Here is a 27732-nt window from a genome sequence, read left to right as displayed (position 1 = left end):
ATTTGCATCAGTATTTTTTCATCAACATTAGAACGCATATATCGGATGATTTGTACCTTTTTTCCGTGTTTTTGGTTAAGATGTTAAAAAGCCTGTGCAAAGGTCCCTTACTTAAAGCGTAAAAAGCTTAGTTGATAAATGGTGTCCGCTCTTTATAGCATAAACAAAACCCCATAAGAAAGTGGTGTGTGTTCAAAATGGTGAGAATAGTGACCATTGTTTCAGGAACCAGCTGAAAGCACATTATCTGCTGTCTGTGGAGAATTCCTCTGGGCTGTTTAATGAGATTGGCACCCAGGCGTTGGCGTCCGGCTCCTACTCATCACCAGCGGCCGTCATCCAGAACATAGATGCTGTCACCAGTGCCGATGTAGTAAATGTGAGTCTTCTGGGGGAGATATCTTTTTTTTTTTTTTTTTCCCTTTATGAAATAAAAGGAAACAATCCACGCCGTATATAGTGTATGGGCTGAAGGTATTAATAGCCTGTAATGGGCAAGACATACTATATTTAAAATGTCTTTCGGTTAATTTTATTCCTCATTTCCGTATCGGGAGGTGAGCGGGGTCAGTGAAAAACATCATCAACAGGTTTCTGCCGGCGCTAGTGCTCAAGCGGCAGGTATTGATCACCTGTATCATTAGAATCTGTGAGCCGGAAGGTATCTAAATGAGACGTCACTTACCCCGCTAACTTTCCTATGTGAAGATTGTATCCAAACTTATTTTTTTGGAGGACTTTATGTCTGATTTGTGGTATTAAATTAAGAATATATTATATTAATTTTGAATTATAATTTTTTTTTTTTAGGCGGCAAAGAAGTTTGTCTCTGGAAAGAAATCATTAGCCGCTTCAGGAAACTTGGAAAATACTCCCTTTGCTTCTGATTTGTAATGTCTGAGGAAGTCACCTGTGGAGAAGCCAGATCTCTTGCTAAGGCCGGGATCACACATGCGAGAAACACGGCCCAGTCTCGCATGTTAATACCCGGCACTCCGGAGCGGAGCGTGCCGCTCCATGTATTGCTATGCGGCCGCGCGCTGGAGTGCTCCTGAGTGCCGGCAGCAGTGCCGGGTATTAACATGCGAGACTCGGTTGTGTTTCTTGCATGTGTGATCCCGGCCTAAGAATGACAAGTGGACCCCTTGATCCACACCATGTAGCTGAACTTATTTATGACATTAAGCCATACATGTAAAAAGCTGACGTGGAATCAACAAAGGCTTCAGATCGTAATATATTGGGGGATGAGCTCACGTGTGTGTTTGCAGCATAACATACAATAAAGATTTACTATTTCTATCATTTTGTTGAACTATGTTGATATCTTGGGTATGATGAGCCCTCTACAATGAGAAGCCTTATCTTATATACCTGTAGTAAGACATCACAGCACTGCCTTGATGTATTGAGGAGGGAGGTTTCCAATCTAGGCTGAAGTATGGACGAAATTAACACACTAAAGAAATTTGCCTAAATCTCTTATTTGTGTAAACTTTTTTTTGTTTTTCTTTTTCAAATGAGGCAGGTGAGAAACGTTTGGTTTGCCCAAGAGTTGGACATTTAGAGCCTGTCAAAAATGTCATCCATACTTTTACATTGAATGGTTATGTAGGTCTTTTAAGCTTAACCAAAGCGAGTAGGGATAATGGATAAAGTGTTCATTTAGCCAATGTGTCTTGTCCTCTGGAAACCTGATCAATTGACTCCTAACTTGGGGTCATTATTACCACTTACTAGATTGTCTTCCTCAACAGCGGCCTATTCAATGTAAACAATCCTGTATCACAGTATTGGACATATTCTCTTTTGGTTGGAAGTGTTCTCGCCCAGTAACTTAATCACAATGTCTCCTAAAGATACAATAATCTGCGAGGGATCCTGGCAGCGCACCTACTGCAGAAATCGCACCTTACGTGCTGCCCAATAAAATCAATGGTGTTCGGTTAAGGCTGATAAATTTGAACAGTTTTTCAGAACTTTTTTTTTTTTTTTGCTCCTTGTAGCATTTTTGGTAGCCATTTGATAGTGTATAGCAGATTCCATCCGGGATTATCACACACACCTAATCGCTCCAGGAAAAAAACCCTTTCATATTGGCTTTATGTACATGTGTCTTTTTGGAGACTGAGAGGAAACTCTTCAAAAACTAGGGAGCTTCAGCTTCAAAATCTGCTCGAAAAACTCTTGTATGAACATAGCCATTAACAGCAAAGTGCAATAGGAAGCGTTTTGGTGGCAGATGCGCTTAAAAAAAAAAATAAATAAACCACTCCTAAAAACTGTGATCTGAACATAGCGTAAGGGTACCTGAACATGGTACGGAGAGGCTGCTGCTTGTCTGTCCTGGTTTGTGCTCTGGTCGTCTCGGTAGGTAGGTCATCTTAGGTTGTCTCTGGTTACTCGGTAGGTAAATTCTTGCTTTAGCTGCTATGTAAAAACAGTTAAATCGATTTCTTAAAATTCATTAAATAGGATGTTTAAGTTGTCCGTTAAGGCGCACTGACCGGCGGCACGATACAACCGCCAATTGGTAATCTTATTGATCGACGGTTAATTGACCAACGTAAGTGATGCACACAGAGCAATCTGTACTAAATCAGGCAGTGTACACAGGTGCTATACTTCTCGGCGGTGAGAGTCCTGTTTACACAGGATGCAATACCGCCGAGAACGATTTACTTATTTTGTTGTTGTATGAAAAGTCAACTCGCCTGAAGAAAGAGCGTCTTGGTTTTTTGGGGGTGATTGGCAGCCTGTTTACAAGGCAAGATAATTGTGAAACAAGCGTTTAACAAGGCTCGTTCACAATCATCTTGCCCTGTATTGGAACAGCATCCAATACTACCTCAATGGCGTGCAGAGCTTTCCCAACCAGCACTCCAATAGCCTCCAGTTATAGTATCAAAAAAAGAAAAGCAGCGCAAAATAGAAAAAAAATGGACTTTATTGCCTGAACGGCATGGCAACGTTTCGGATACAAAATCCTTTTTCAAGCAGTGAGCACATGAGTGAGACAACCCTTTATACAGAACTCATACATATCCAATTACAAAATTCATTATGTATAATATTATAAATACTGATAAAATATATATATTAACAGTCCATAAAACAGTGCATCAATGTGACTTATAATATCCTTATTAAATTCATTGTTAGTGAACATATTACATTACATGTTGCGCGATTATTCTTAAACTTTGCTCAATGAGCAATTAGTAATTACAAAAAAACCAGGTGTCCCAATCCCTAAAATCATGATTACAGCGAACTTACACATATAATGTTGTTTTCTCATGCACACCACGGTCTCCGGCATCCTAGTGCGCTCATTATCAAAGACCCATACTGCACAGGCTCGCAGTTGCGCAGAGCCACCATGAAGACCGCGGCGCCATATTGATTAAGGGAAAGATGCCACATGAAGTGCCAAATCTCCACATCATCAAAATTAAGGAAAAACTAAATAATAAATAAATAAGAATGTGCCTAACCAGCATCCTCAGATTCTTATTAAGCCGAAAAGCAAAAACGTAACATCAGGAAGCAATAGAAAAGACTTCTAATACTTCTACTGGGGCGAGTTCAGATGTGCTGCATGCAGGATTTAAAGGGCCAGGGCATAAGCCCAAAGAGTCACAAGGTCTGAGGAAACCCTCCCCAATTAAGTGGGGCATCCCATTCCTCACTATGAATACAGAGACCTTTGGGGCCACGCCGTTCAGGCAATAAAGTCCACATTTTTCTATTTTGTGCTGCTTTTCTTTTTTTGATTATATATATATATATATATATGTATATATATATATATATATACACATACACGCTTTCCGCAAGGGAAACATGGGAACATACCCTAACAGTATGGCCAATTTATAGTGAACACGGGTTCTTGGGAATGCTCGAAATCCGATAATCGTGCAGTTTACACAGACAGGCGATTGCCAGACGCTCATTCATTGGGTGAAATTACTTGTAAGTCCTCATTCTCGGCAGCACATCATCCCTTGAGAACAATGGCAGTCTATGCACACAGAACGATCTGTTACCAATTGTTCTGTGCACATTGATGAGCGGTCACTTAGCTCCCGCCATCGTGTCGTGTAAACTGCCCTTAACACGTCTTGTGAAGTTGCCAAGTCTCCGAGGTGCCCAGAAATCATCACACAACTGTACATGCTACTGGGTATATTTTGTTAGTCCAGTAGGTGGCAGCACTTCTTGGCTTTTCTAATAGTGCCGACCCACTTCACTTTTAAAGGGAAAAAAAAAACTTAATGACAAGACCCTGCAAATCACTGACATGCAGACGCAGAATTGCTCAGCTGGGGTCAGCTTTGCATTGGCACTCCTTTGTGAGCCCATAGTCCAGCTCACACACCTCTGTGGGCCTAGACACCACTAACTTCATCTCCTGGAGGAGAGCAACAGCTGAGTGTCTGTTATTTTTGTTATTCATTCCATTGGAGCTCAGAAAAAGGCAGTTAAGTTACAAAGTGTAGTCAGACCGAGCTCACTGCCTTATCCTCAGTTGACTCATTCTGTAGTCCACAATAGATGGTGCAACACAGATGATCTCATAGGTAAAGAGTGCAACATTTTTAATGAATCGGATATCCCAAATTATTTTTTTTTCTCCCAAATACTTGCATTTAAGTAAAAGAAAAAAAAAAAGTCTCCAAAGGTGAGTGATCCCCTTGAAATAGAAATTAATGCAGTCTTTGGAAGAAAAAGCGATAGTCACATTTGTAATAAAGCAGGGTGAAATACACAGCTATATCCGCAAGAAACCCATGCAGATTTGTTACAGATTTTTGACCAGATGTTTTCCGCAGCATGTGAATGTGGCCTTAATGATAAGTGTTTTCATCTGCTCTACTCTATCCTTCTCCTGGACCTGTCATCTGCCATTGACACAGTGGACCATTCCCTATTATTACAGACCCTCTCATCTCTTGGCATCACAGACTTGGCCCTGTCCTGGATCTCATCATACCTAACTGACTGGACATTCAGGCTATGTGCACACAATGTGCAAAACGCTGCGGATCCGCAACAGTTTCCCATGAGTTTACATTACAATGTAAACCTATGGGAAACAAAAAATGCTGTGCACATGCTGCGGAAAAAACACGTTGAAACGCAGCGGTTTACATTCCGCAGCATGTCACTTTCTGCGGATTCCACAGCGGTTTTACAGCTGCTCCTATAGAAAACCGCAGTTGTAAAACCGCAGTGAAATCTGCAGAAAAACGGCGGTAAATCCGTGATAAATCTGCAGCAAAAGCGCAGCGTTTTTGCCATGCAGATTTATCAAATCTGCGGAAAAATCCGCAATGGACCATTATACATGTGCACATAGCCTCAACGTCTCCCACTCGCACACCACCTCCTCACCTCGCCCCCTGTCGGAGTCCCACAAGGTTCAGTCCTAGGGCCCCTGCTCTTCTCCATTTACACCTTTGGCCTGGGACAGCTCATAGAATCTCATGGCTTTCAGTATCACCTCTATGCTGACGACACAAAGATCTACATCTCTGGACCAGATATCACCTCCCTACTAACCAGAATCCCACAATGTCTGTCCACTATTTCATCCTTCTTCTCCGCTAGATTTCTAAAACTTAACATGGACAAAACAGAATTCATCATCTTTCCCCATCTCACGCGACCCCCCGAACAAACCTATCCATTACAGTAAACGGCTGCCCACTCTCCCCAATCCCACAAGCTCGCTGCCTCGGTGTAATCCTTGACACTGATCTCTCCTTCAAACCACATATCCAAGCCCTTTCCACTTCCTGCCAACTTCAACTCAAAAACATCTCCCGGATCCGTACATTCTTCAAGAATCTGCAAAAACCCTAGTCCATGCCCTCATCATCTCCCGTCTTGACTACTGCAACCTCCTGCTCTGTGGCCTCCCCTCTAACACTCTCACACCCCTCCAATCTATTCTAAACTCTGCTGCCCGACTAATCCACCTGTCCCCCCGCTATTCCCCGGCCTCTCCCCTCTGTCAATCCCTTCACTGGCTCCCCATTACCCAGAGATTCCAGTACAAAAGCAATACCATGACATAGAAAGTCATCCACAACCTGTCTCCTCCATACATCTGTGACCTCATCTCCCGGTACTTACCTGCACGCAACCTCCGATCCTCACAAGATCTCCTTCTCTACTCCCCTCTTATCTCCTCTTCACAATCGCATACAAGATTTCTCCCGTGCTTCCCCCCTACTCTGGAATTCTCTACCCCAACATATCAGACTCTCTCCTACCATCGAAACCTTCAAAATGAACCTGAAGACCCACCTCTTCCGACAAGCCTACAACCTGCAGTAACCACCGATCGACCAAACCGCTGCATGACCAGCTCTACCCTCACCTACTGTATCCTCACCCATCCCTTGTAGATTGTGAGCCCTCGCGGGCAGGGTCCTCTCTCCTCCTGTACCAGTTGTGACTTGCATTGACAAAGATTATTGTACTTGTCTTTCATTATGTAAACCCCTCCTCACATGTAAAGCGCCATGGAATAAGTGGCATAATAATAATAAATAATAATTAGCTGACCTCAGTATCTGCAGTTACACCCTCAGGTGTGTTTGACATTCCTTGAACTTCTTAAAGTAGTTTTCCAATACTCAGACAACCCTTTGTTAATCAACATGTTTGCCCCCCAGTAAAAAAAAACATACTTTGGTGCCTGCGCTGTTCCAGTGGTGTCAGCACTGTCTCCTGTGAGAGAGCAGCAGCTCTCACTCAGGATACCTGATTTATCCGAAGGCGGTGAGAGTGAAGTGGCCGCTGATTGGCCACAGGGATCGTGTGACATAATGTCACGTGAGCCCTGGGAGAGACAGTGCTGCCACCGCTGGAACAGCACTGGAAGAGGGGAGTATGTGTTATTTCATTGGGGGCAAAGATACGGATTGAGAAGTGGACAACCTCTTTAAGGGACATTTACAATGCCAGATAATCGTGAATGAGTGTCGTTAAAAACACTCGTTTAACAATTATCTTGCCATGAGTTTGGATCGCCCCCAAGGGCAGTGGGGTACTCGGTACCGGGTCCTTAGGTTCTCAAGGGGGATGTCACGGTGGCTGACCCAGTCCGTGGCCCTAGGGACGTCCGTGTAAAAGGGAAAGGGGTCCGCTGGGGGTGATGTTATGGCAGCTAGATGGTATATCTTCCCACAGGTGAAGTATGTCCCCAGGGCTTTCCAGTATGTAGATGGTGGATGGTGTGAGGCGCAGTGAAGAACGAGGACACAAGGTTGCAGTGTATGTTTGTGATACCTGGTAAAGAGATCTCCTTTATTGCCTCCAAACGTAACATCACTCCCCCCCTAGAGGAGAATGATATTACTGCAACGACCAGGACCCTGGGGAGATGCAAAAACAGGCTGCCGATCACTAGATGAGCATAAAAGCTCTTCATCCTGTGTAAACGGGACTATCCCTGCCAAGAACTATGGCCTACGAGCACAGAATGATCCAGTATAGAGCACTCAGTGCGCATCGTTTACTTTGGTCTGATGTATAAACAGGCAGTCAAACGAACTTTGGTCATATTGTGCCGCCTGTCACTGTGTAAACAGACCCTTAGTCTCAGACCGCAAAGACAATGCTGAGAAGATCCAGACAGGGTAGGAATAGTCAATCACATCCGGGGAAGAGGGACTGCAACTACAGAGCCCAGACTAGTCCCGGTGAGTTAATGCATTGCCAGATTACTCTGGTTTTTGGTTATGGTAAGTGGCCCCATAAAAGTTCAGTTTTCACAAATGTTTATTCACTCATTACTGGAGTGCCGGAATAAGGTTCTAAAAGTTCACAAGGTGGTTAGAATGTTTTGGTTAACCTGTCCAGTTTCTTTTTAAAGTGTGACAATTGGTATCAGCGCGCCGATACAGTTAAACTCTGCGACAGAGAAGGGAGACATTATCCCCCTGTACTGCCTGCATCTCCGGTTCCAGGCCTCCTCACCCGTCACCCTTACAGTTGAAAGCAATGATGAAAGAGGGAACGTCAGCTGATGCTTCCTCCTCCATCATTCTTCCTCGGTGTCTGACGTCTCAGCTGAGCAGATGCGATGACATCACAACATGGTGCACGCTACGCTGAGATGTGCGGTGCTTCATATGAATGCTCGCTGCAGAGGCTGGAGCAGCGGTGGAACAAGAAGGAGGCGTGAGGATTGTGGGGGGTTTTTTGTTTGTTTTTTCTGTGAGAAAATTGTGGTGGCCAGAATACTGTATAGAGGACTATGGGGAATGAATTATACTGTATAGAGGACTATGGGGTGCATTATACTGTATGGAGGACTATGGGGTGCATTATACTGTATGGAGGACTAGGGGGAATGAATTATACTGTATAGAGGACTATGGGGTGCATTATACTGTATGGAGGACTATGGGGAATGAATTATACTGTATAGAGGACTATGGGGAATGAATTATACTGTATAGAGGACTATGGGGTGCATTATACTGTATGGAGGACTATGGGGAATGAATTATACTGTACAGAGGACTAGGGGGAATTAATTATACTGTATAGAGGACTATAGGGAATGAATTATACTGTATAGAGGACTATGGGGTGCATTATACTGTATGGAGGACTATAGGGAATGAATTATACTGTATAGAGGACTATGGGGTGCATTATACTGTATGGAGGACTATGGGGAATGAATTATACTGTATAGAGAACTATGGGGAATGAATTATACTGTATAGAGGACTATGGGGTGCATTATACTGTATAGAGGACTATGGGGAATTAATTATACTGTATAGAGGACTATAGGGAATGAATTATACTGTATAGAGGACTATGGGGTGCATTATACTGTATGGAGGACTATGGGGAATGAATTATACTGTATAGAGAACTATGGGGAATGAATTATACTGTATAGAGGACTATGGGGTGCATTATACTGTATGGAGGACTATGGGGAATTAATTATACTGTATAGAGGACTATGGGGTGCATTATACTGTATAGAGGACTAGGGAGAATGAATTATACTGTATAGAGGACTATGGGGAATTAATTATACTGTATAGAGGACTATGGGGTGCATTATACTGTATGGAGGACTATGGGGAATGAATTATACTGTATGGAGGACTATGAGCAATGGATTATATTGTATGGAGGATTATGGGGAATTAATTATACTGTATGGACTAGGGGGAGCGCATTATAGGATATAGAAGGCTATGTGGGGGCTAATATTTGGAGGACTATGTAGCAGTCTTTAAACTGTATGCAAGCAATTATACAGTGTGAAGGTTTGTGTGGGGTCCATCATACTAAGGCTGCTTTCACACATCAGTTTTTTGCCGTCAGTCACAATCAGGCGAATTTTGAAAAAAAACGGATCCGGCAAAAGTTGCCACCGGATCTGTTTTTTTTTTGCTCAGACTTGTATCAGCGACTGATGGCTTCACGTTTCATCTGTTTTTCGCTGGATCCATCGAAAATTTGTTTTCCGGCGGCCGGAGAAAATGGACATAGTAACGCTTTTTGTGTCCATCGAAAAAATGGACAGTTACGGATCAGGCGTCGTCCGGCGTTTGCTGTAACAGAAGCCTATGGCGCCGGATCTGTAAAATGAGGAATCCGGTGACAGATTCCGTTTTTTTAAACTGAGCATGCTTAGCGTTTTCCATTCTGGTCTCTTTCTCCCTCTCCGGATCAGCTAGTCGGATCTGGCGAAAAAACGGATCTGACGCATCAGTTTTTCACAATGTGTGATGGATCCGTTTTTTTTCAAAGTTTGCCGGACTGAGTCTGACAGCAAAAAACTGATGTGTGAAAGTAGCCTTAGTGGACGCCATTATATAGGGTGGAGAGGTTTGGGGGCAATTATACTGCATGGAGGCTTGTGTGGGGGTCACAGTTGGGGGGGAATCATACTGCAGTGCACAGGTGCCGGGAAAGGTCAGAAGGCCCAGTGCCTGCGCACTGCAGTACTTTGCTCTGCCCTCAACAGGGCAGACAGTACGCCTGCGCCGGAGCCGCAGCCTGAAGACCAGAAGAAGACGTCATCTGATGAAGATGGGAGGCCCCGGACCGGACCACAACGCCCATCGTACCGGGACCGCCCCTGGGTGAGTATAATCTAACCTCTTTTTCTCATCTTTCAGGATACATCGGGGGCTTATCTACAGCATTACACAATGCATTACAGAATGCTGTAGATAAGCCCCTGATGCTGGTGGGCTTAGCTCATCGTCGATTTTGGGGGTGACAGGTTCCCTTTAACCTGCAAATTAACCCCATATCTGCAAGTTAATGGCATTTTTTTCTGGTCACAGGTTCCTTTTAAGGTGTCCAATTACTTTTGAGCCCCTGAAATGAGGAGGCTTTGTAGAAAAATGGTTGCAATTCCTAACTGCTTCACGGGATGTTTTTGTTCAACCCGTTCAGGACCTCTGCCGTACATGTACGGCACACTTTGGAAGCGGGTGTATGGAGCGGGCTCATGGGGTGAGCTCGCCCCATACCCGGCAGATCATGGTTGTAGATTACAGCCAGGACCCACCTCTAACTATTGAGGGTGGGGCGGTGCTCAGACTTCGATTATTAACCTGTTAAATGCTGCTGTCAAACTCTGACAGAAAATTTGACACACGCCGCCATGGGGATACGTCATTCTGTGCGTGCGTGCGTCAACTGGGTCATGTCGACAATGTAAATTTTTCTTTCGTATGCACCATATTTTCTTTTGAAAAATAAAAAGAAACGGAAGATCCAGTCCTGCTGAGCTGGACTCCAATTTTTTCTATTTTCCATATTAAAAAAATGCAACAAAAAAAATATTTTACAAACATTTGTGCTTCAGAAAAAGAAATTGATGACACAAATTTATAGGACTGTGTAAAAGACAATAAAAAAAAATCAACCAATTAGATGTCAGTTCTCACATTTCAACCGCTGTTTGGAAAATGAGAGCAGCAGCCTGATTGGTTGCTATAGACAGCTCCTCCCCATTTCCTTAGGGTACTATGTGAGGGAGAACAGCAGCACCGTGCAGCCAATCCCCCCTGTATCACGTGACACGATCGTTGTTGCTAGGGAGAGGTTGTCCTGCGCCAGCTTCCATAGTAACAAGGCGAGGGCGGAGCGGTCAGTATCGGTGGGAGGAACACTGCCCGCTGTTTACTTCCGGGGGTCTCAGGAGAGGGGGGGTTTGAGTTCCGGGGCAGAATCCGGCCCGGTCCCAGCGCTGGGTTGGTGGTTTACGCGGAGGGATCGCCCCCCTCCGTCTGAGAGGGGAGCGGGCACCGGGAGGCCCAGCGGCGGCGGGGGGGAAAGATATGGATAAACTGACCATCATTTCAGGATGTCTGTTTCTGGCTGCGGATATCTTTGCCATCGCCAGCATCGCCAACCCGGACTGGATAAACACCGGGGAGTCCGCGGGTGAGTGAGGGCAGGGCTGGGGGCTGGCGCCCGGTGCGGGGAGCGCACAGCGGAGGAGGGCTGCGGGGACACCAGGAGCGCTGAGCCGGGCTGCGGGGCACCAGGAGCGCTGAGCCGGGCTGCGGGGCACCAGGAGCGCTGAGCCGGGCTGTGGGGCACCAGGAGCGCTGAGCCGGGCTGTGGGGCACCAGGAGCGCTGAGCCGGGCTGTGGGGCACCAGGAGCGCTGAGCCGGGCTGCGGGGACACCAGGAGCGCTGAGCCGGGCTGTGGGGCACCAGGAGCGCTGAGCCGGGCTGCGGGGACACCAGGAGCGCTGAGCCGGGCTGTGGGGCACCAGGAGCGCTGAGCCGGGCTGTGGGGCACCAGGAGCGCTGAGCCGGGCTGTGGGGCACCAGGAGCGCTGAGCCGGGCTGCGGGGACACCAGGAGCGCTGAGCCGGGCTGCGGGGACACCAGGAGCGCTGAGCTGGGCTGCGGGGACACCAGGAGCGCTGAGCCGGGCTGTGGGGCACCAGGAGCGCTGAGCCGGGCTGCGCGGGACACCAGGAGCGCTGAGCCGGGCTGCGGGGACACCAGGAGCGCTGAGCCGGGCTGAGGGGCACCAGGAGCGCTGAGCCGGGCTGCGGGGACACCAGGAGCGCTGAGCCGGGCTGCGGGGGCACCAGGAGCGCTGAGCCGGGCTGTGGGGCACCAGGAGCGCTGAGCCGGGCTGTGGGGCACCAGGAGCGCTGAGCCGGGCTGTGGGGCACCAGGAGCGCTGAGCCGGGCTGTGGGGCACCAGGAGCGCTGAGCCGGGCTGTGGGGCACCAGGAGCGCTGAGCCGGGCTGTGGGGCACCAGGAGCGCTGAGCCGGGCTGTGGGGCAGGGGGTCCCGCACACACGGGGCAGAGCCGGGGCGGACTCACCGAGCTCTGCGCCGGGAATTCCTGGAGGAAATCTCCCGGTAATTGTATCATTAGGGCAAATGACATTGTATTGTCCCATCTCTGAAATATGACCAGAAATCTAGACAGATCACCCCTCACCCATGGCAGGATCGTACGGAGGAGATTAGGGGGGCGACGTGGAGATGTGGGGGGGACGTGGTGGAGATGTAGGGGACGACGTGGTGGAGATGTGCGGGATGATTTGGTGGAGATGTAGGGGGCAGATGTAGGGGGCGATGTGGTGGAGATGTAGGGGGCAGATGTAGGGGACGACGTGGTGGAGATGTAGGGGACGACATGATGATGTGGGGTGACGTGGGGGACCCGGTGAGATGTGGGGGGTGATGTGGGGGCAGTTGTAGGGGACGACATGGTGGAGATGTAGGGGGGAGATGTAGGGGACGACGTGGTGGAGATGTAGGGGGGAGATGTGGGGGGTCGTGCTGGAGATGAAGGGGAAGCTGTAGGGGACGACGTGATGATGTGGGGTGACGTGGGGGACCCGGTGAGATGTAGGGGCAGCTGTAGGGGACGACGTGGAGGTGTAGAGGACGACGTGGTGGAGATGTAGGGGGCAGCTGTAGGGGATGACGTGGTGGAGATGTAGGGGGCAGCTGTAGGGGATGACGTGGTGGAGATGTAGGGGACGACGTGGTGGAGATGTAGGGGGGAGATGTGGGGGGACGTGGTGGAGATGTAGGGGACGACGTGGTGGAGATGTAGGGGGCAGATGTAGGGGACGACGTGGTGGAGATGTAGGGGGCAGATGTAGGGGACGACAAGGTGGAGATGTAGGGGGCAGATGTAGGGGACGACGTGGTGGAGATGTAGGGGGCAGCTGTAGGGAACGACGTGGTGGAGATGTAGGGGACGTGGTGGAGATGTAGGGGCAGCTGTAGGGGACGACGTGGTGGAGGTGTAGAGGACGACGTGGTGGAGATGTAGGGGGCAGCTGTAGGGGATGACGTGGAGATGTAGGGGGCAGCTGTAGGGGATGATGTGGAGATGTAGGGGGCAGCTGTAGGGGATGACGTGGAGATGTAGGGGGCAGCTGTAGGGGACGACGTGGTGGAGATGTAGGGGGGGACGTGGTGGAGATGTAGGGGGGGACGTGGTGGAGATGTAGGGGCAGCTGTAGGGGACGACGTGGAGGTGTAGAGGACGACGTGGTGGAGATGTAGGGGCAGCTGTAGGGGATGACGTGGTGGAGATGTAGGGGGCAGCTGTAGGGGATGACGTGGTGGAGATGTAGGGGACGACGTGGTGGAGATGTAGGGGGGAGATGTGGGGGGACGTGGTGGAGATGTAGGGGACGACGTGGTGGAGATGTAGGGGGCAGATGTAGGGGACGACGTGGTGGAGATGTAGGGGGCAGATGTAGGGGACGACGTGGTGGAGATGTGGGGGATGATTTGGTGGAGATGTAGGGGACAGCTGTAGGCGACAACACGGTGGTGTAGTAGGTGGCAGCTGTAGGTGTTGACACCGTGGCATAGTAGGGGATGGCTGTAGGTCATGACATGGTGGAGATCTTACGGGATGGCTTCAGGTCACAACATGGAGATGTTGTGGGATGGCTGCATGTGACGGGATAGAGATGTAGGGGACGGCTGCAGATGACGTGTTGGAGATGTAGGGGACGGCTGTGGTGTAGTAGGGGGTGATTGTAGGTCACGACATGGTGGAGATGTTACGGGATGGCTGCAGGTCATTGTGTCGTAGTGGGGTCGGCTTTAGGCGACATCATTATGGAAGTGTATGTGGATGGCTGTGGAGAATGTCTGGTTCCATGAGCTCAGTACCGATCCATTCACACAGTGGATCTTGGCTCCCCTATGTCATGATCAGTGGAGCTTCCAGCAGTAAGCATACATTTATCACTTGATGGGTGATATGTTGTGTATATATATATGTGTATATAATAAATAATGTGTGTATATGGTTGCTTGTCACGTTGGGAGTGTTAGTTTGGCAATAACACCATGACTTGGGGGGGGGGGGGGGGCGCTGTCACTGATCTATGATGAGATGTCTGCTGTTTGGATTCTCAGCCATGAGACCCCTCTTCCCACTTTCAGTGATTGTTGTTGCCAAAATGTCCAGAAGGGCAAGTTGTTGAGGCAGCGTATGGTGCTACCTGCTGCCTGCACCCACTGATGACATCTGATGGATACCTGTATATTGCAGCACGGCTATCAGCACTTTATACTCTACAGGGAGGTTTTCGTTTTCTTCCAAGCAGCCATAATTAGAAGTGAGGTGGTCTACACAGCGCTGGCAGCGGACCACCGCCTGCTCTCACATCATTCATGGCTGCAGTCTATGTGCCGTTGCTTTTTCAGAGCGGCTTTTTCTTTCTTGTAACCAAAGAATTAAAATTGATTTTGTATAGGAACTGAGTTATTTTGTTTGTTTCTTAGGCTTTGTATCGACCGGCCGGCTGCACCATTAGTGGATTGTTTAGACATTGCCTTTGTAAATGGAGATGGGAATTGTACCTGACTTTAGAATGTGGTTGATTTCCAAGTAAATGTCCTTACTTGATTTTTGCACATGTTCCTATGTAGCCTGTCTGTGTGGCCTTAGCAGAAGGGGCTCCGCACTAGGAGTCCGACAAAGTGGCTTTAATTTGTATCAGAAATTGGCGTAAATAAGGGTTCTGGCGTAGGTCTAAGACTCTGTCTAAATAAAAAGGATTTTTAACTGTTTTATTTTTGGGGCCAGATGTTACTTCAGCGTCTATAGTGCGATAAAAAAAATAAACCTGCTAATGGTATTGTAGATCATTGTTATTGTGGTTTTTTTTTTTAGGAGAGACTTTATTACGGATTACAACTTTTTACAAATCCCTTTGAACGATGTATCCTAAGCAAGAATAAGAGACCCCATAGAGGCGATTTCCTGATCACCATCCTCATTATATTGATAGGGTTTCAATAACTCTGTTCACATGTAACAGCAAATGTCTACGTGGAATTTTGGTGCTGCTGCGGAAATGGGTAGTGTCTTATTGTACACTGTACATTGACAGAAATCTGTTATTCAGTGGTGGGAGCAGGGTTACATGGAGCAGTTGACTAGGAGGCACGAGACACCTAGTCCTGTAGTGATAATCAGGGCTGTGGAGTCAGTCGGAGCCCATTTTGGTGGAGTCGGTGTCATGAAAATTGAGGAGTCAGAGGTTTGGCTTACCAACTCCACAGCCCTGGTGATAATCTCCTGCTGATAAAACACTGATTTTTGTTGAAACAGCAGCAGAAGTGACACATCACTGGAATCGGGGTCTCTGCCTCAAAATTAGGCTGTTCTCAGATTACATAATAAAAATGTGCTGACAGACTCCCTTTACGATGCCTATACACTTAGCTGTCGGCTAAGGATGCATTTGCTCTGCTCTTTTTTTGGCCACAATCACAGTAGAGCAACAACATTTTTGCGGCAATTTTGGATAAATTGCAGCAATAATATGTATTGATTATGGGGAAAAACTGGAGCGCAGCCACAATGTATGAATACAAATGAAGGCTCGGCTTTGCTGTTCTGTCAAATGTTGTCAACAGAGAAAGCTCTGAATGGCGAACAAGAGGATGGGGGTTATTGAGTTAACTCTTAACTCCCCCATCAGCAACTGTCGGGGGCAGGTAGCATCTTTCTTTTTTCTCCACATTGAATGAACATATAGGATATATGAACATACCCTTATAGTGGGATTATATGATGGCACCCGATGGGCTTGTACCATCTAACTCCGATGCTACCTTATAGTCTCGTAAAAAAATAAGAACTTTTTAGGACTTTTAAATTAGATGTCTAATTTAATTATCTAAATCCGTTTGCATTTATTCCTCTGTGAACTGATCTTGGTGTATTGAAAATAATGTAATAAATCCGAATAGTACAGTCCAGTGGTATCCGCTGGACTGCAGGAGCCCCTGCAGCATTAATTGGATTAGCCGGGTCTGCCTGGCACCTCCAGCCTGACCAGAGTAACTCGCGGCATTGATCAGAAGACGGGAAAACATCCAGATCTCCGACATTACAGATTGATTGTATCTTTGTCTAGGCCTTTTTAATTAATAGTCGCTTTGTGGGCGATGTATCTTGTCTTAATCATCGAAATTAAGCTTGATGCCGGGTGGGAGTCAGGAACGTCAACCCATCTGGGTCCGAACAGATGAATATATCCATAGCCCAACCTATTAAACCACAGAAATGCTCATTTTTCAAAGATCAAAAGTCGTGTTATTTTGGCAATCTTGACATGGTTATTATATGGACATATCAGAAGTTAACATGAACTGGAGCTTTTGAGTGAGGAGGATACCCATTGTTTTGCAGACTAATGGCAGGCCATCACTTGAGCGAGGAGGATACCCATTGTTTTGCAGACTAATGGCAGGCCATCACTTGAGCGAGGAGGATACCCATTGTTTTGCAGACTAATTTCAGAATACGTTGTAACGTGTGTACATGTAGGGAAATAACACTACTTCTGGCCATTAGAACACCTGTATCCTTCTTTTTTTTTACCAGTTCTTTAATTAGTAGTTGTCTCTGAGCTAGTGGGTTATTACTCTCTATGAGATCTTCCATATACAGCACTCGCATACCTGAGGGTTTTCTTGCTTTCCTGTCTTTATGTAACATATGTTCAGCAGCAGTATGGAGGATATTTTACAACAGTACTGAGCAGTGCAGCTGTGAATCCATTGCTGGTGTGAGAAGAGAGGTTTGCTAGAAAGCAGCAGCGCAATCTGTGAGTCTGTCTCTTTCACTATGCTCCTTCCAGAACAATGGTAGTATAAGAAGGACAGCTGTAGAGCCTAGAGCAGATGAGCAGGGCTGGTGAAACCACTTGCCAGTTTCTGTCTACCCACTTTTTTCTGGAATTGGGGTGGGCAGTTTGCATTATGACTGGCCCAATTATAACAAAGGCCTTTTGTGCTCCTCAGAAGAAAGTCTGCAGATTCAGATCGGACTGGTTGAATGTCTGATGTATCTGGGAGCTTTCCTTCTCATCTTTGAGGGATGATATGGGGGTGGGGGGTGGTCAAGCAGTTGAAATGTAACCCTTTTTGGTATCCAAACAAATTTTTCAAATCTGACATGTTGCTAAGGGGTAACATTTTTCCTTGTGAAGAGTGACAAGCCAGGCCTGGCATGTCAGAGTGAGGAGACTTTTGCGCCATGTATGCTCGCCTGGCTCAGAAAAGGCAATTTGCATACTTTGTATGATAAAGCGAAATGTGTCATGAAATTTTGTTAGTTGTAAATGTAGGTTTTGCATCTATTTACGAAAGTTTTGGAAATTTGACAAACATTTTGAGAAATGAGCTATTTTCAAACGGTGAATGTCTGTACAAGCCAGATAGTGATCCATGATAAAAGTTAATAAATAACATTTCCCATATTTCTACTTTACATCGGCATCGTTCTTCTAATATCTTTTTATCTTGTTAGGATATTAGATAGTTTAAAAGTTTAGCAGCAACTTTAACGAAAAAAAAAAGTTTTATTCAAAGAAATTTACCAAACGTAATGTTTTGTTTTTAGAGGTCTCCTCCGTTTCAGTTAAAGTGGAACAAATCCAAATTTTTTTTTTTTTATTTTTTTTTTATTCTTTCCGCTAAAATGTTGCTAACATCCTAATGGCGCAGTATAAATGGGAGCAAAATCGGAACGCAGCTGTATAGAAATACATGAAGCTGTCATGCTTGGGTCAGGAAAGCTGCCGGCCAGCTCATGCACTGCGTTTCCGATTTGTGTGACCATCTGACTGCCCTAACGGGACGTCATGGCTGGCTGACCCATGGCAAACATTGGGAACACACATTCCTGATGTAGTGTGCAGCTGCTGAGCACGACGTCTGCTGTAGCGCGCAGCTGCTGAGTGCAGCGTCTGCTGTAGCGTGCATTTTCACCCATTGGGGATGCTGTAATTTTAATTAAAAAGGTGTATTGGCGGTGATTGAGGGGTTAAACACCCGATACCTTTGCTTACAGGGAGAGACCAGCATCTCTTTCCTCTCTGCTTATTGAATACACATGAACGCTCGGCTGAGCTGATCATGCATGTGTATGGGGGAGTCAGGAGATTATTGGCTGCCAGCAGATATTTTATGTCTATGGCAGCTTCTGGGCTCTCTCCAAGAGATGGGCACTAATGCTTTGTGATAAGGAACCCGTACCGGCGTGGTTTTGGCCGGCGTGGTTTTGACTGGCGCTCTTTCTATCGATTCCCTGTTTGTTTTTGCCGTTTTGTTCCTTTTGCACATTTTCTCCAGGAAGCAGCTGATAGCGTGAATCTCATTCGTGATCACAACCACTTTGGGGGAAAAAAAAGAAACTTTGAAAGGCTTCCCCGGAGGACGACAGCGGCAGGATTAACACTTTGTCTTTCTAGTGTTATTACCGTTAGATTTATCATCGGGGAATCTAATTAAGCTTCAGAGGAAAGGAGGCCAGAGGTAATTTTTAGCCCGGCTTCCTGTAAACAGCCGGAATATGGATTGTGGAGCGAGGCGAAACGTTAGAGTAGAGCGTCCCCCGTCATCTGCCGCAGGTTTTCTAATAGACAGGATAATGGGAGTGTTAATGAAAGCCTCCATGCCTCACTGTTACCTGTAGGAAACGCTGTGAACTGGCGTCCGAATAGAATAGAATTGGCAGCTGGGCAGGTTCCAATAGAAGTGAAATATTAATGCGGGGAACACACTGATAAAACCTGAATTATTAAAACATAGAAATTAAGCTTTTATTGCATATTGACCACTGATGTGTGTGGGGTTTTTTTTTTTTTTTGGTCTTCCAAACAGCAAATTACACTGTGCAGAATTATTAGGCAAGTTGTATTTTAGAGGATTATTTTTATTATTGATCAACAACTATGTTCTCAATCAGCCCAAAAGACTCATAAATATCAAAGCTTAATATTTTTGGAAGTTGGAGTGGTTTTTTTTTTTAGATGAGGATATCTGTTTGTGCAGGTAACTATTACTGTGCAGAATTATTAGGCAACTTAATAAAAACCAAATACATTCCCATCTCACTTGTTTATTTTCACCAGGTAAACCAATATAACTGCACAAAATTTAGAAATAAACATAACTGACATGAAAAAACAAAACCCCCCAAAATTAGTGACCAATATAGCCCCCTGGTGCAGCAGCCACCACAGCCTCCCAGACACTGTTCCGAGAGGTGGACTGTTTCCCTCCCTGCAGATCTCACATTTTATGAGGGACCACAGGTTCTCTGGGGTTCAGATCAGGTGAACAAGGGGGCCATGTCATTATTTTTTCTTCTCTGAGACCTTTACTGGCCAGCCACGTTGTGGAGTAGTTGGAGGCATGTGATGGAGCATTGTGCTGCATGAAAATCATGTTTTTCTTGAACGATACCGACTTCTTCCTGTACCACTGCTTGATGAAGTTGTCTTCCTGAAACTGGCAGTAGGTCTGGGAGTTGAGCTTCACTCCATCCTCAACCCGAAAAGGTCCCACAAGTTCCTCTTTGATGATACCAGCCCATACCAGTACCCCACCTCCACCTTGCTGGCGTCTGAGTCGGAGTGGAGCTCTCTGCCCTTTAGGCTATGTGCACACGTCAGGATTTCTTGCAGAAAATTCCTGAGAAAAACCTGACATTTTCTGCAAGAAATCTGCATGCGTTTTTGCCGCGTTTTTGGTGCGTTTTTTTCCGGACATTTCCCAATGCATTTTATAGTGGGAAATCCGCAAAAAAAAACCCGCAAAATTAATGAACATGCTGCATTTTTTACCGCGATGCGTTTTTTTCGCGGAAAAAAACGCATCGTGCACAAAACATGCGGAATTCATTCTAAATGATGGGATGCATATTGTATGCGGTTTTATAGTGTTTTTATCGCGAAAAAATGCAAAAAAATCAGCAACGTGTGCACACAGCCTTACTGATCCAGCCTCTGGCCCATCCATCTGGCCCATCAAGAGTCACTCTCATTTCATCAGTCCATAAAACCTTTGAGAAGTCAGTCTTAAGATATTTCTTGTCCCAGTCTTGACGTTTTATCTTATGTTTCTTGTTCAAAGGTGGTTGTTTTTCCAGCTTTCCTTTCCTTGGCCATGTCCCTGAGTATCGCACACCTTGTGCTTTTTGTTACTCCAGTAACGTTGCAGCTCTGAAATATAGCAAAACTGGTGGCAAATGGCATCTTGGCAGCTTCACGCTTGATTTTCCTCAATTCATGGGCAGTTATTTTGCACCTTTTTTGCCCAACACGCTTCTTGCGACCCTGTTAGCTATTTGCCATGAAACGCTTGATTGTTCGGTGATCACGCTTCAAAAGTTTGGCAATTTCAAGATTGCTGCATCCCTCTGCAAGACATCTCACAATTTTGGACTTTTCAGAGCCCGTCAAATCTCTCTTCTGACCCATTTTGCCAAAGGAAAGGAAGTTGCCTAATAATTAAGCACACCTTATATAGGGTTCTGATGTCATTAGACAACACCCCTCCTCATTACAGAGATGCACATCACCTGATTTACATAATTGGTAGTTGGCTCTCAAGCCTGAACAGCTTGGAGAAGGACAACATGTATAAAAAGTATTGTGTGATCAAAGTACAACTTGCCTAATAATTCTGCACACAGTGTATAAGCATTAAAGGAATATCCCATCTGTGGCATATGCCGTCACTTAAAGGGGAGCCTGCCGCCCTAAAAATGCATATTAAACTACAGTGCATGAGAAATGAGGAGGCTTCAATGCACCATTACATCCCCTCAATTAGCGATTTGGGGACTTGCCTCATTTCTGATTGACAATGTTGGATTGCCCAGAGCGAGTGCTGTCTGATCTCGGCCGATGCGTCTTGCACACTGACACTGCCTGAGCCCGGCTGTGCCTGCAGGATCAATGATGGCGGTCAGACAGTGTGGGCAGGCGCGATCTCCACCCTGGTTCCCCTCTGGAGCTGCTGCAAGCCCTGTAAGCAGGGCTGTGGAGTCAGTGTCATTGAAAATGAGGGGTCGGAGGTTTGGCTTACCCACTCCACAGCCCTCCACGAAGCGCCATCCCACACTATGCACTCGACAGGGATCAGGCAGTGTGTGTTCTCGCTTGCCAAGAGTGTGCGCTCCCAAGATGCAAGCTGAGGGGGTGTAATGGTGCACTGATCCCTTGACCACACCTAGGGTGCACCAATGCCCCTTCATTTGCATTGGAATGAAAAGTAGATTTTCTCAGGAATTATCCCACTAACGTGCAATTATTATTATTTTTTTATCAGGGTTGTCTCACTCTACAGCTAGTTTATTATGCATTTTGGGCAGTGGCCCTCTCCCTTTAATGATTTCCAATCGTCAAACCTCTGGGGACCCCATTGATTCTGAGAATGAAAGGGTCAACCAGTGCTGTGTTGGCATTTTAGCACTGTCTCGCTACACAAGGGCAATCCAGACCACCCATCTGTCTCAGTGAATGAGTCCAGTTGTTGTTCCCTGCACAGAGGAGGAGGAGGCCTTCTGTCCAGGGGGAAAACAAAACTGTGATGGGAATCTTGTAAGGCATCCCATATGTAACACTATGGAATGATCCTGCAGTCGTTCCTCCGTACATCTGTCTTTCAATTATTGCAAATAATGGTAAAGCTACCAGGTGAAGGCTGCTCCCACAATCGCAGATGTAATCAAATTATCAAAAAAGCAACAGGAAAAATAAAATAAAATATTGTATTTAAAAACAACGCATTTCGGCTGTATACAGCCTTCTTCAGGGGTCCGAACACCTAAACACCTGAAGAAGGCTGGATACAGCTGAAACACGTTTTTTAATACTTTTTTTTTATTTTATTCTTTCTTCTGCGATAGTGGGAGGACCCTTCACCTGGGGTCTTCCTCTTTTGGAGGAATTTCCATCAGCACAACAGGTCGGCTGCACCTATTGGATTTATTTCATGCCTTTTTAGGAGTTGTGAACAAATTCCCTGTTTTTTTTATTTTCTATGCTCAGAAAGCCGCATTTTCTCTTTTTTTGTTTCCCATTAAGGGAGTTCCACTGTTGGTATACGTTTTTCTAATATGCATTTGAAAATTTGCAAAAAGTAGGGGAGAGATTGCTTCTACAGCCGGCTGTACTCTTATCCATCTACTCAAGGTGTGTTTGTAGTCTGTTACCATGGAGATACATAGATACTCTTATCCATCTACTCAGGGTTTGTTTGTAGTCTGTTACCATGGAGATTCATAGATACTCTAAAGGCCCCGTCTCACTTAGCGACGCTAAAGCAATCCCGACAACGATACGACCTGTCAGGGATCGTTGCTGCGTCGCTATGTGGTCGCTGGTGAGATGTCAAACAGTGAGATCTTCCAACGATCGCTGCTGCGATCTCACTGTTTGACATCTCACCAGCGACCTGTAGCGACCTGTACAACGATGTCACATGGGAGCTATTATGACGATTCAGTGTCTGAGTCGTCAACGAGGTCGTTGGTAAGGTGTCAAACACAGCGATGTGGGCTACCCAGCGGGACCTCAACGATCAAAAAAAGGTCCAGGCCATTCCGAGACGACCAGCGATCTCACAGCAGGGGCCTGGTCGCTGCTACGTGTCACACATAGCGAGATCGCTACTGAGGTCGCTGTTGCATCACAAAACTTGTGACTCAGCAGCGATCTCGCTAGCGATCTCGCTTAGTGAGATGGGGGCTTTATCCATCTACTCAGGGTTTGTTTGTAGTTTACCATGGAGATGCATAGATACTCTTATCCATCTACTCAGGGTTTGTTTGTAGTCTGTTACCATGGAGATGCATAGATGCTCTTATCCTTCTACTCAGGGTTTGTTTGTAGTCTGTTACCATGGAGATGCATAGATGCTCTTATCCATCTACTCAGGGTTTGTTTGTAGTCTGTGACCATGGAGATGCATAGATACTCTTATCCATTTAAGGTACCTTCACACGAAGCGACGCTGCAGCGATAGCGACAACGATGCTGATCGCTGCAGCGTCGCTGTTTGATCGCTGGAGAGCTGTCACACAGACCGCTCTCCAGCGACCAACGATGCCGAGGTCCCCGGGTAACCAGGGTAAACATCGGGTTGCTAAGCGCAGGGCCGAGCTTAGTAACCCGATGTTTACCCTGGTTACCAGCGTAAAAGTAAAAAAAACAAACAGTACATGCTCACCTGCGTGTCCCCCAGCGTCTGCTTCCTGACACTGACTGAGCTCCGGCCCTAACAGCAGAGCGGTGACGTCACCGCTGTGCTTTCACTTTCACTTTAGGGCCGGCGCTCAGTAAAGGTACCGTCACATTAAGCGACGCTGCAGCGATAGCGACAGCGATCCCGATCGCTGCAGCGTCGCTGTTTGGTCGCTGGAGAGCTGTCACACAGACCGCTCTCCAGCGACCAACGATGCCGAGGTCCCCGGGTAACCAGGGTAAGCATCGGGTTGCTAAGCGCAGGGCCGCGCTTAGTAACCCGATGTTTACCCTGGTTACCAGCGTAAAAGTTAAAAAAACAAACAGCGCATGCTCACCTGCGCGTCCCCCAGTCTCTGCTTCCTGACACTGACTGAGCTCCGGCCCTAACAGCACAGCGGTGACGTCACCGCTGTGCTTTCACTTTCAGTTTAGGGCCGGCGCTCAGTCAGTGTCAGGAAGCAGAGGCTGGGGGACGCGCTGGTGAGTATGTGCTGTTTGTTTTTTTAACTTTTACGCTGGTAACCAGGGTAAACATCGGGTTACTAAGCGCGGCCCTGCGCTTAGTAACCCGATGTTTACCCTGGTTACCAGTGTAAAATATCGCTGGTATCCTTGCTTTTGCTGTCAAACACGGCGATACACGGCGACCTAGCGACCAAATAAAGTGCAGACCTTCTAGCAGCGACCAGCAATTTCACAGCGGGATCCAGATCGCTGCTGCGTGTCAAATACAGCGATATCGCTATCCAGGTCGCTGCAACGTCACGGATCGCTGGCGATATCGCCTAGTGTGACGGTACCTTAAGTGTCAGGAAGCAGAGGCTGGGAGACGCGCAGGTGAGCATGTACTGTTTGTTTTTTTTACTTTTACGCTGGTAACCAGGGTAAACATCGGGTTACTAAGCGCGGCCCTGCGCTTAGTAACCCGATGTTTACCCTGGTTACCAGTGTAAAACATCGCTGGTATCGTTGCTTTTGGTGTCAAACACAACGATACACAGCGATCGGACGACCATATAAAGTTCTGGACTTTATTCAGCGACCAGCGACATCACAGCAGGATCCTGATCGCTGCTGCGTGTCAAACTAAACGATATCGCTAGCCAGGACGCTGCAATGTCACGGATCGCTAGCGATGTCGTTTCGTGTGAAGGTACCTTAACTCAGGGTTTGTTTGTAGTCTGTTACCATGGAGATGCATAGATACTCTTATCCATCTACTCAGGGTTTGTTTGTAGTCTGTTGCCATGGAGATACATAGACCTTCATCGGAGCTGTAGATGTAAAACAAGTAAAAATGGCTTCGTTGATGCGTTAAAGATGCGTTACAGCATTTAAATAAATAATATGCTAAGGTGGTCCGTCGTCTGCAAAACGACTGACTCCCCACAACCTACTCCCCAGGAATTGGCTTGGAATGACAGTCCCATGAGACAACGTGATGCTATGCGGTGCCAAATGCCATAGGTTTACCTTAAGGGAACGTGTCCAATGCATATGTATGAGCCCCATTTCCGTACTGCCGTGTTACTAGCACACAATTAATCTGTGCGCGCTCTAATAGAAAGGAAATGTCATTTGTATCCCTTCAGGGTTGGAGCAAGGAGACGAAGAAAATGGCAAACGCAGTTTGTGTGCTGCTGATTTTTGTCTGCAGAGCGAAGTGTAATGACTGCAGGCTATTGTTTCTGGAAGCCGTCTTCTGTGCTGCTCTGTTTTTATCCAATATGTGCAGACACCCGGAATATTGGGCGTAGGGGCCAGCTTGGGAGAAGAACGTACTCGCCCAGACCCGCTCCTGTGCAGTGGAATCGGTGGGCGACTCAGTGGCTGGACCACCACTGATCAAGAAAGTTATCTTCTAGTCCAGTGGTCCCCAACCTTTCTGACCTAGAGAGCCACATTCCGCTTTGAGAGGGCGTCACAAGCCACGTCTACCTCCCTCCCCCTCACAGTAGTGGCAGCCACAGCCCCCATTAGGGGTATAATGATAACCAAAGCTTTTCCACAGAAATCACCTTGAGATCCAGCCATCCCCACAATATTCCCATTCAGTATTCTCCCCCCACACTGTCCCATCCAGCTTCAGGCACCTCCTCGGACAGGTGGTATCATCCTGTCTCCAGCGCCCCATACTTTATCTCCGGCTTCTCCTGCTTGAGACAAATGTTGAGTATGCAAATGCATGTAGAAAAGCCGCGGAGACACCATCACGTGTTTCTCAACGCAAGCAATGAATAACCAGGTCTTTCACCGGGAAGGAACAACCACAGGAAGGGCAGCATCCAATAAAGGAAAACCACCTATGCCAAAACATGTTATCCATCCACAGACAGCTGTTTCGGGGTATTTGCCCCTCATCAGTGTGGAGTAGGATGTTTTGATCTCCCCGAGGTCATTCACCCTTATGTTTATAGATGTTGAGTATGCGACATGTTCGGAGCAGATCCTGAGTCCAGACCATACAAGCAGACAGATATTTACATATTTCTGCACAAAGGGGTTAAGGGAAGATGTCCTACTAACCTTTGAAACTGACCAACACAACTTAATGTGTCTCATTGGAAGTGACACTCTAGCCTAGGGTTACTCCCACCCCTCTGTAGAGATATCGGGGGCTCACTTGCTCTTCCAGATCATGAAGTCATTACCTTCCACTCAGACCAGTTTTCCTATGGATAAAGTTGTTCCGGTCACTGCCAAGACCATCCCTATCCTATTAGATGAGAAGGCTGCCAAGTTAGCCAGTCGTTATCGAACACTGAATAAACCTCTAGAGACCAAAAATAATTAGACCTCTCCCAGCAGATAGAAAGGCTTTGGTTGCAGCTATTTGTTTTGTCAGGTGAGACATCATGGTTAATATTCGCACAACTCCTGGATGGTCGGATTTGCCAAAGTTTTGACACTTTGGTGGCAATATTTGCACAAATTTAAGATTATTTTGAATTTCATCAGATAATCTATATATTTAATTATGTACTTGGGTGTATGCATGTAGATATAAGTGTGTGTGTGTATGTAGAGATATACGTATATTTGTGTGTAATATACATATATATACATTTGTGTGTATATAGTATGTGTGTGTATATATATACCGTATATGTGTGTGTGTATATATAATATACACACACTATATACATTTGGACACACCTTCTCATTTAAAGATCTCTCTGCATTTTCATGACTATGAAAATGGTAAATTCACATCGAAGGCATCCAAACTATGAATTAACACATGTGGAATTATATACTTAACAAAAAAGTGTGAAACAACTGAAATTATGTCTTATATTCTAGATTTTTCAAAGTAGCCACCTTTTGCTTTGATGATTGCTTTGCACACTCTTGGCATTCTCTTGTTGAGCTTCAAGAGGTAGTCACCGGGAATTATTTTCACTTCACAGGTGTGCCCTGTCAGGTTAAATAAGTGGGATTTCTTGCCTTATAAATGGGGTTGGGACAATCAGTTGTGTTGTGCAGAAGTCTGGTGGATACACAGCTGATAGTCCTACTGAATAGACTGTTAGAATTTGTATTATGGCAAGAAAAAAGCAGCTAAGTAAAGAAAAACGAGTGGCCATCATTACTTTAAGAAATGAAGGTCAGTCAGTCCGAAAAATTGGGCAATCTTTGAAAGTGTCCCCAAGTGAAGTGGCAAAAACCATCAAGCGCTACAAAGAAACTGGCTCACATGAGGACCGCCCCAGGAAAGGAAGACCAAGAGTCACCTCTGCTTCTGAGGATAAGTTTATCCGAGTCACCAGCCTCAGAAATCGCAGGTTAACAGCAGCTCAGATTAGAGACCAGGTCAATACCACACAGAGTTCTAGCAGCAGACACATCTCTACAACAACTGTTAAGAGGAGACTTTGTGCAGCAGGCCTTCATGGTGAAATAGCTGCTAGGAAACCACTGCTAAGGACAGGCAACAAGCAGAAGAGACTTGTTTGGGCTAAAGAACACAAGGAATTGAAATTAGACCAGTGGAAATCTGTGCTTTGGTCTGATGAGTCCAAATTTGAGATCTTTGGTTCCAACCACCATGTCTTTGTGCGATGCAGAAAAGGTGAACGGATGGACTCTACATGCCTGGTTCCCACCGTGAAGCATGGAGGAGGAGGTGTGATGGTGTGGCGGTGCTTTGCTGGTGACACTGTTGGG

General features: G+C 46.4%; 2 protein-coding genes across 2 annotated transcripts in view; both read left to right on the top strand.

Moving 5' to 3' along the window:
- Positions 1-1305, top strand: part of UQCRC2 (ubiquinol-cytochrome c reductase core protein 2) — a 30498-nt gene extending 29193 nt beyond the window's left edge. Inside the window, exons 13-14 of the mRNA XM_077275053.1 lie at positions 226-379; positions 811-1305. Coding sequence (XP_077131168.1) covers positions 226-379; positions 811-894 — 238 coding nt within the window. The 3' untranslated portion in view covers positions 895-1305. The remainder of the gene's footprint in view (positions 1-225; positions 380-810) is intronic.
- Positions 1306-11161: 9856 nt separating this feature from the next.
- MOSMO (modulator of smoothened) overlaps positions 11162-27732 on the top strand; it is a 36667-nt gene continuing 20096 nt past the window's right edge. The window contains exon 1 of the mRNA XM_077275052.1: positions 11162-11451. Coding sequence (XP_077131167.1) covers positions 11346-11451 — 106 coding nt within the window. The 5' untranslated portion in view covers positions 11162-11345. The remainder of the gene's footprint in view (positions 11452-27732) is intronic.

Source organism: Ranitomeya variabilis, chromosome 7, assembly GCF_051348905.1.
Source record: "Ranitomeya variabilis isolate aRanVar5 chromosome 7, aRanVar5.hap1, whole genome shotgun sequence".
In the NCBI taxonomy this organism is placed as follows: domain Eukaryota; kingdom Metazoa; phylum Chordata; class Amphibia; order Anura; family Dendrobatidae; genus Ranitomeya; species Ranitomeya variabilis.
This window is presented reverse-complemented; position numbering and strand designations above follow the sequence as displayed.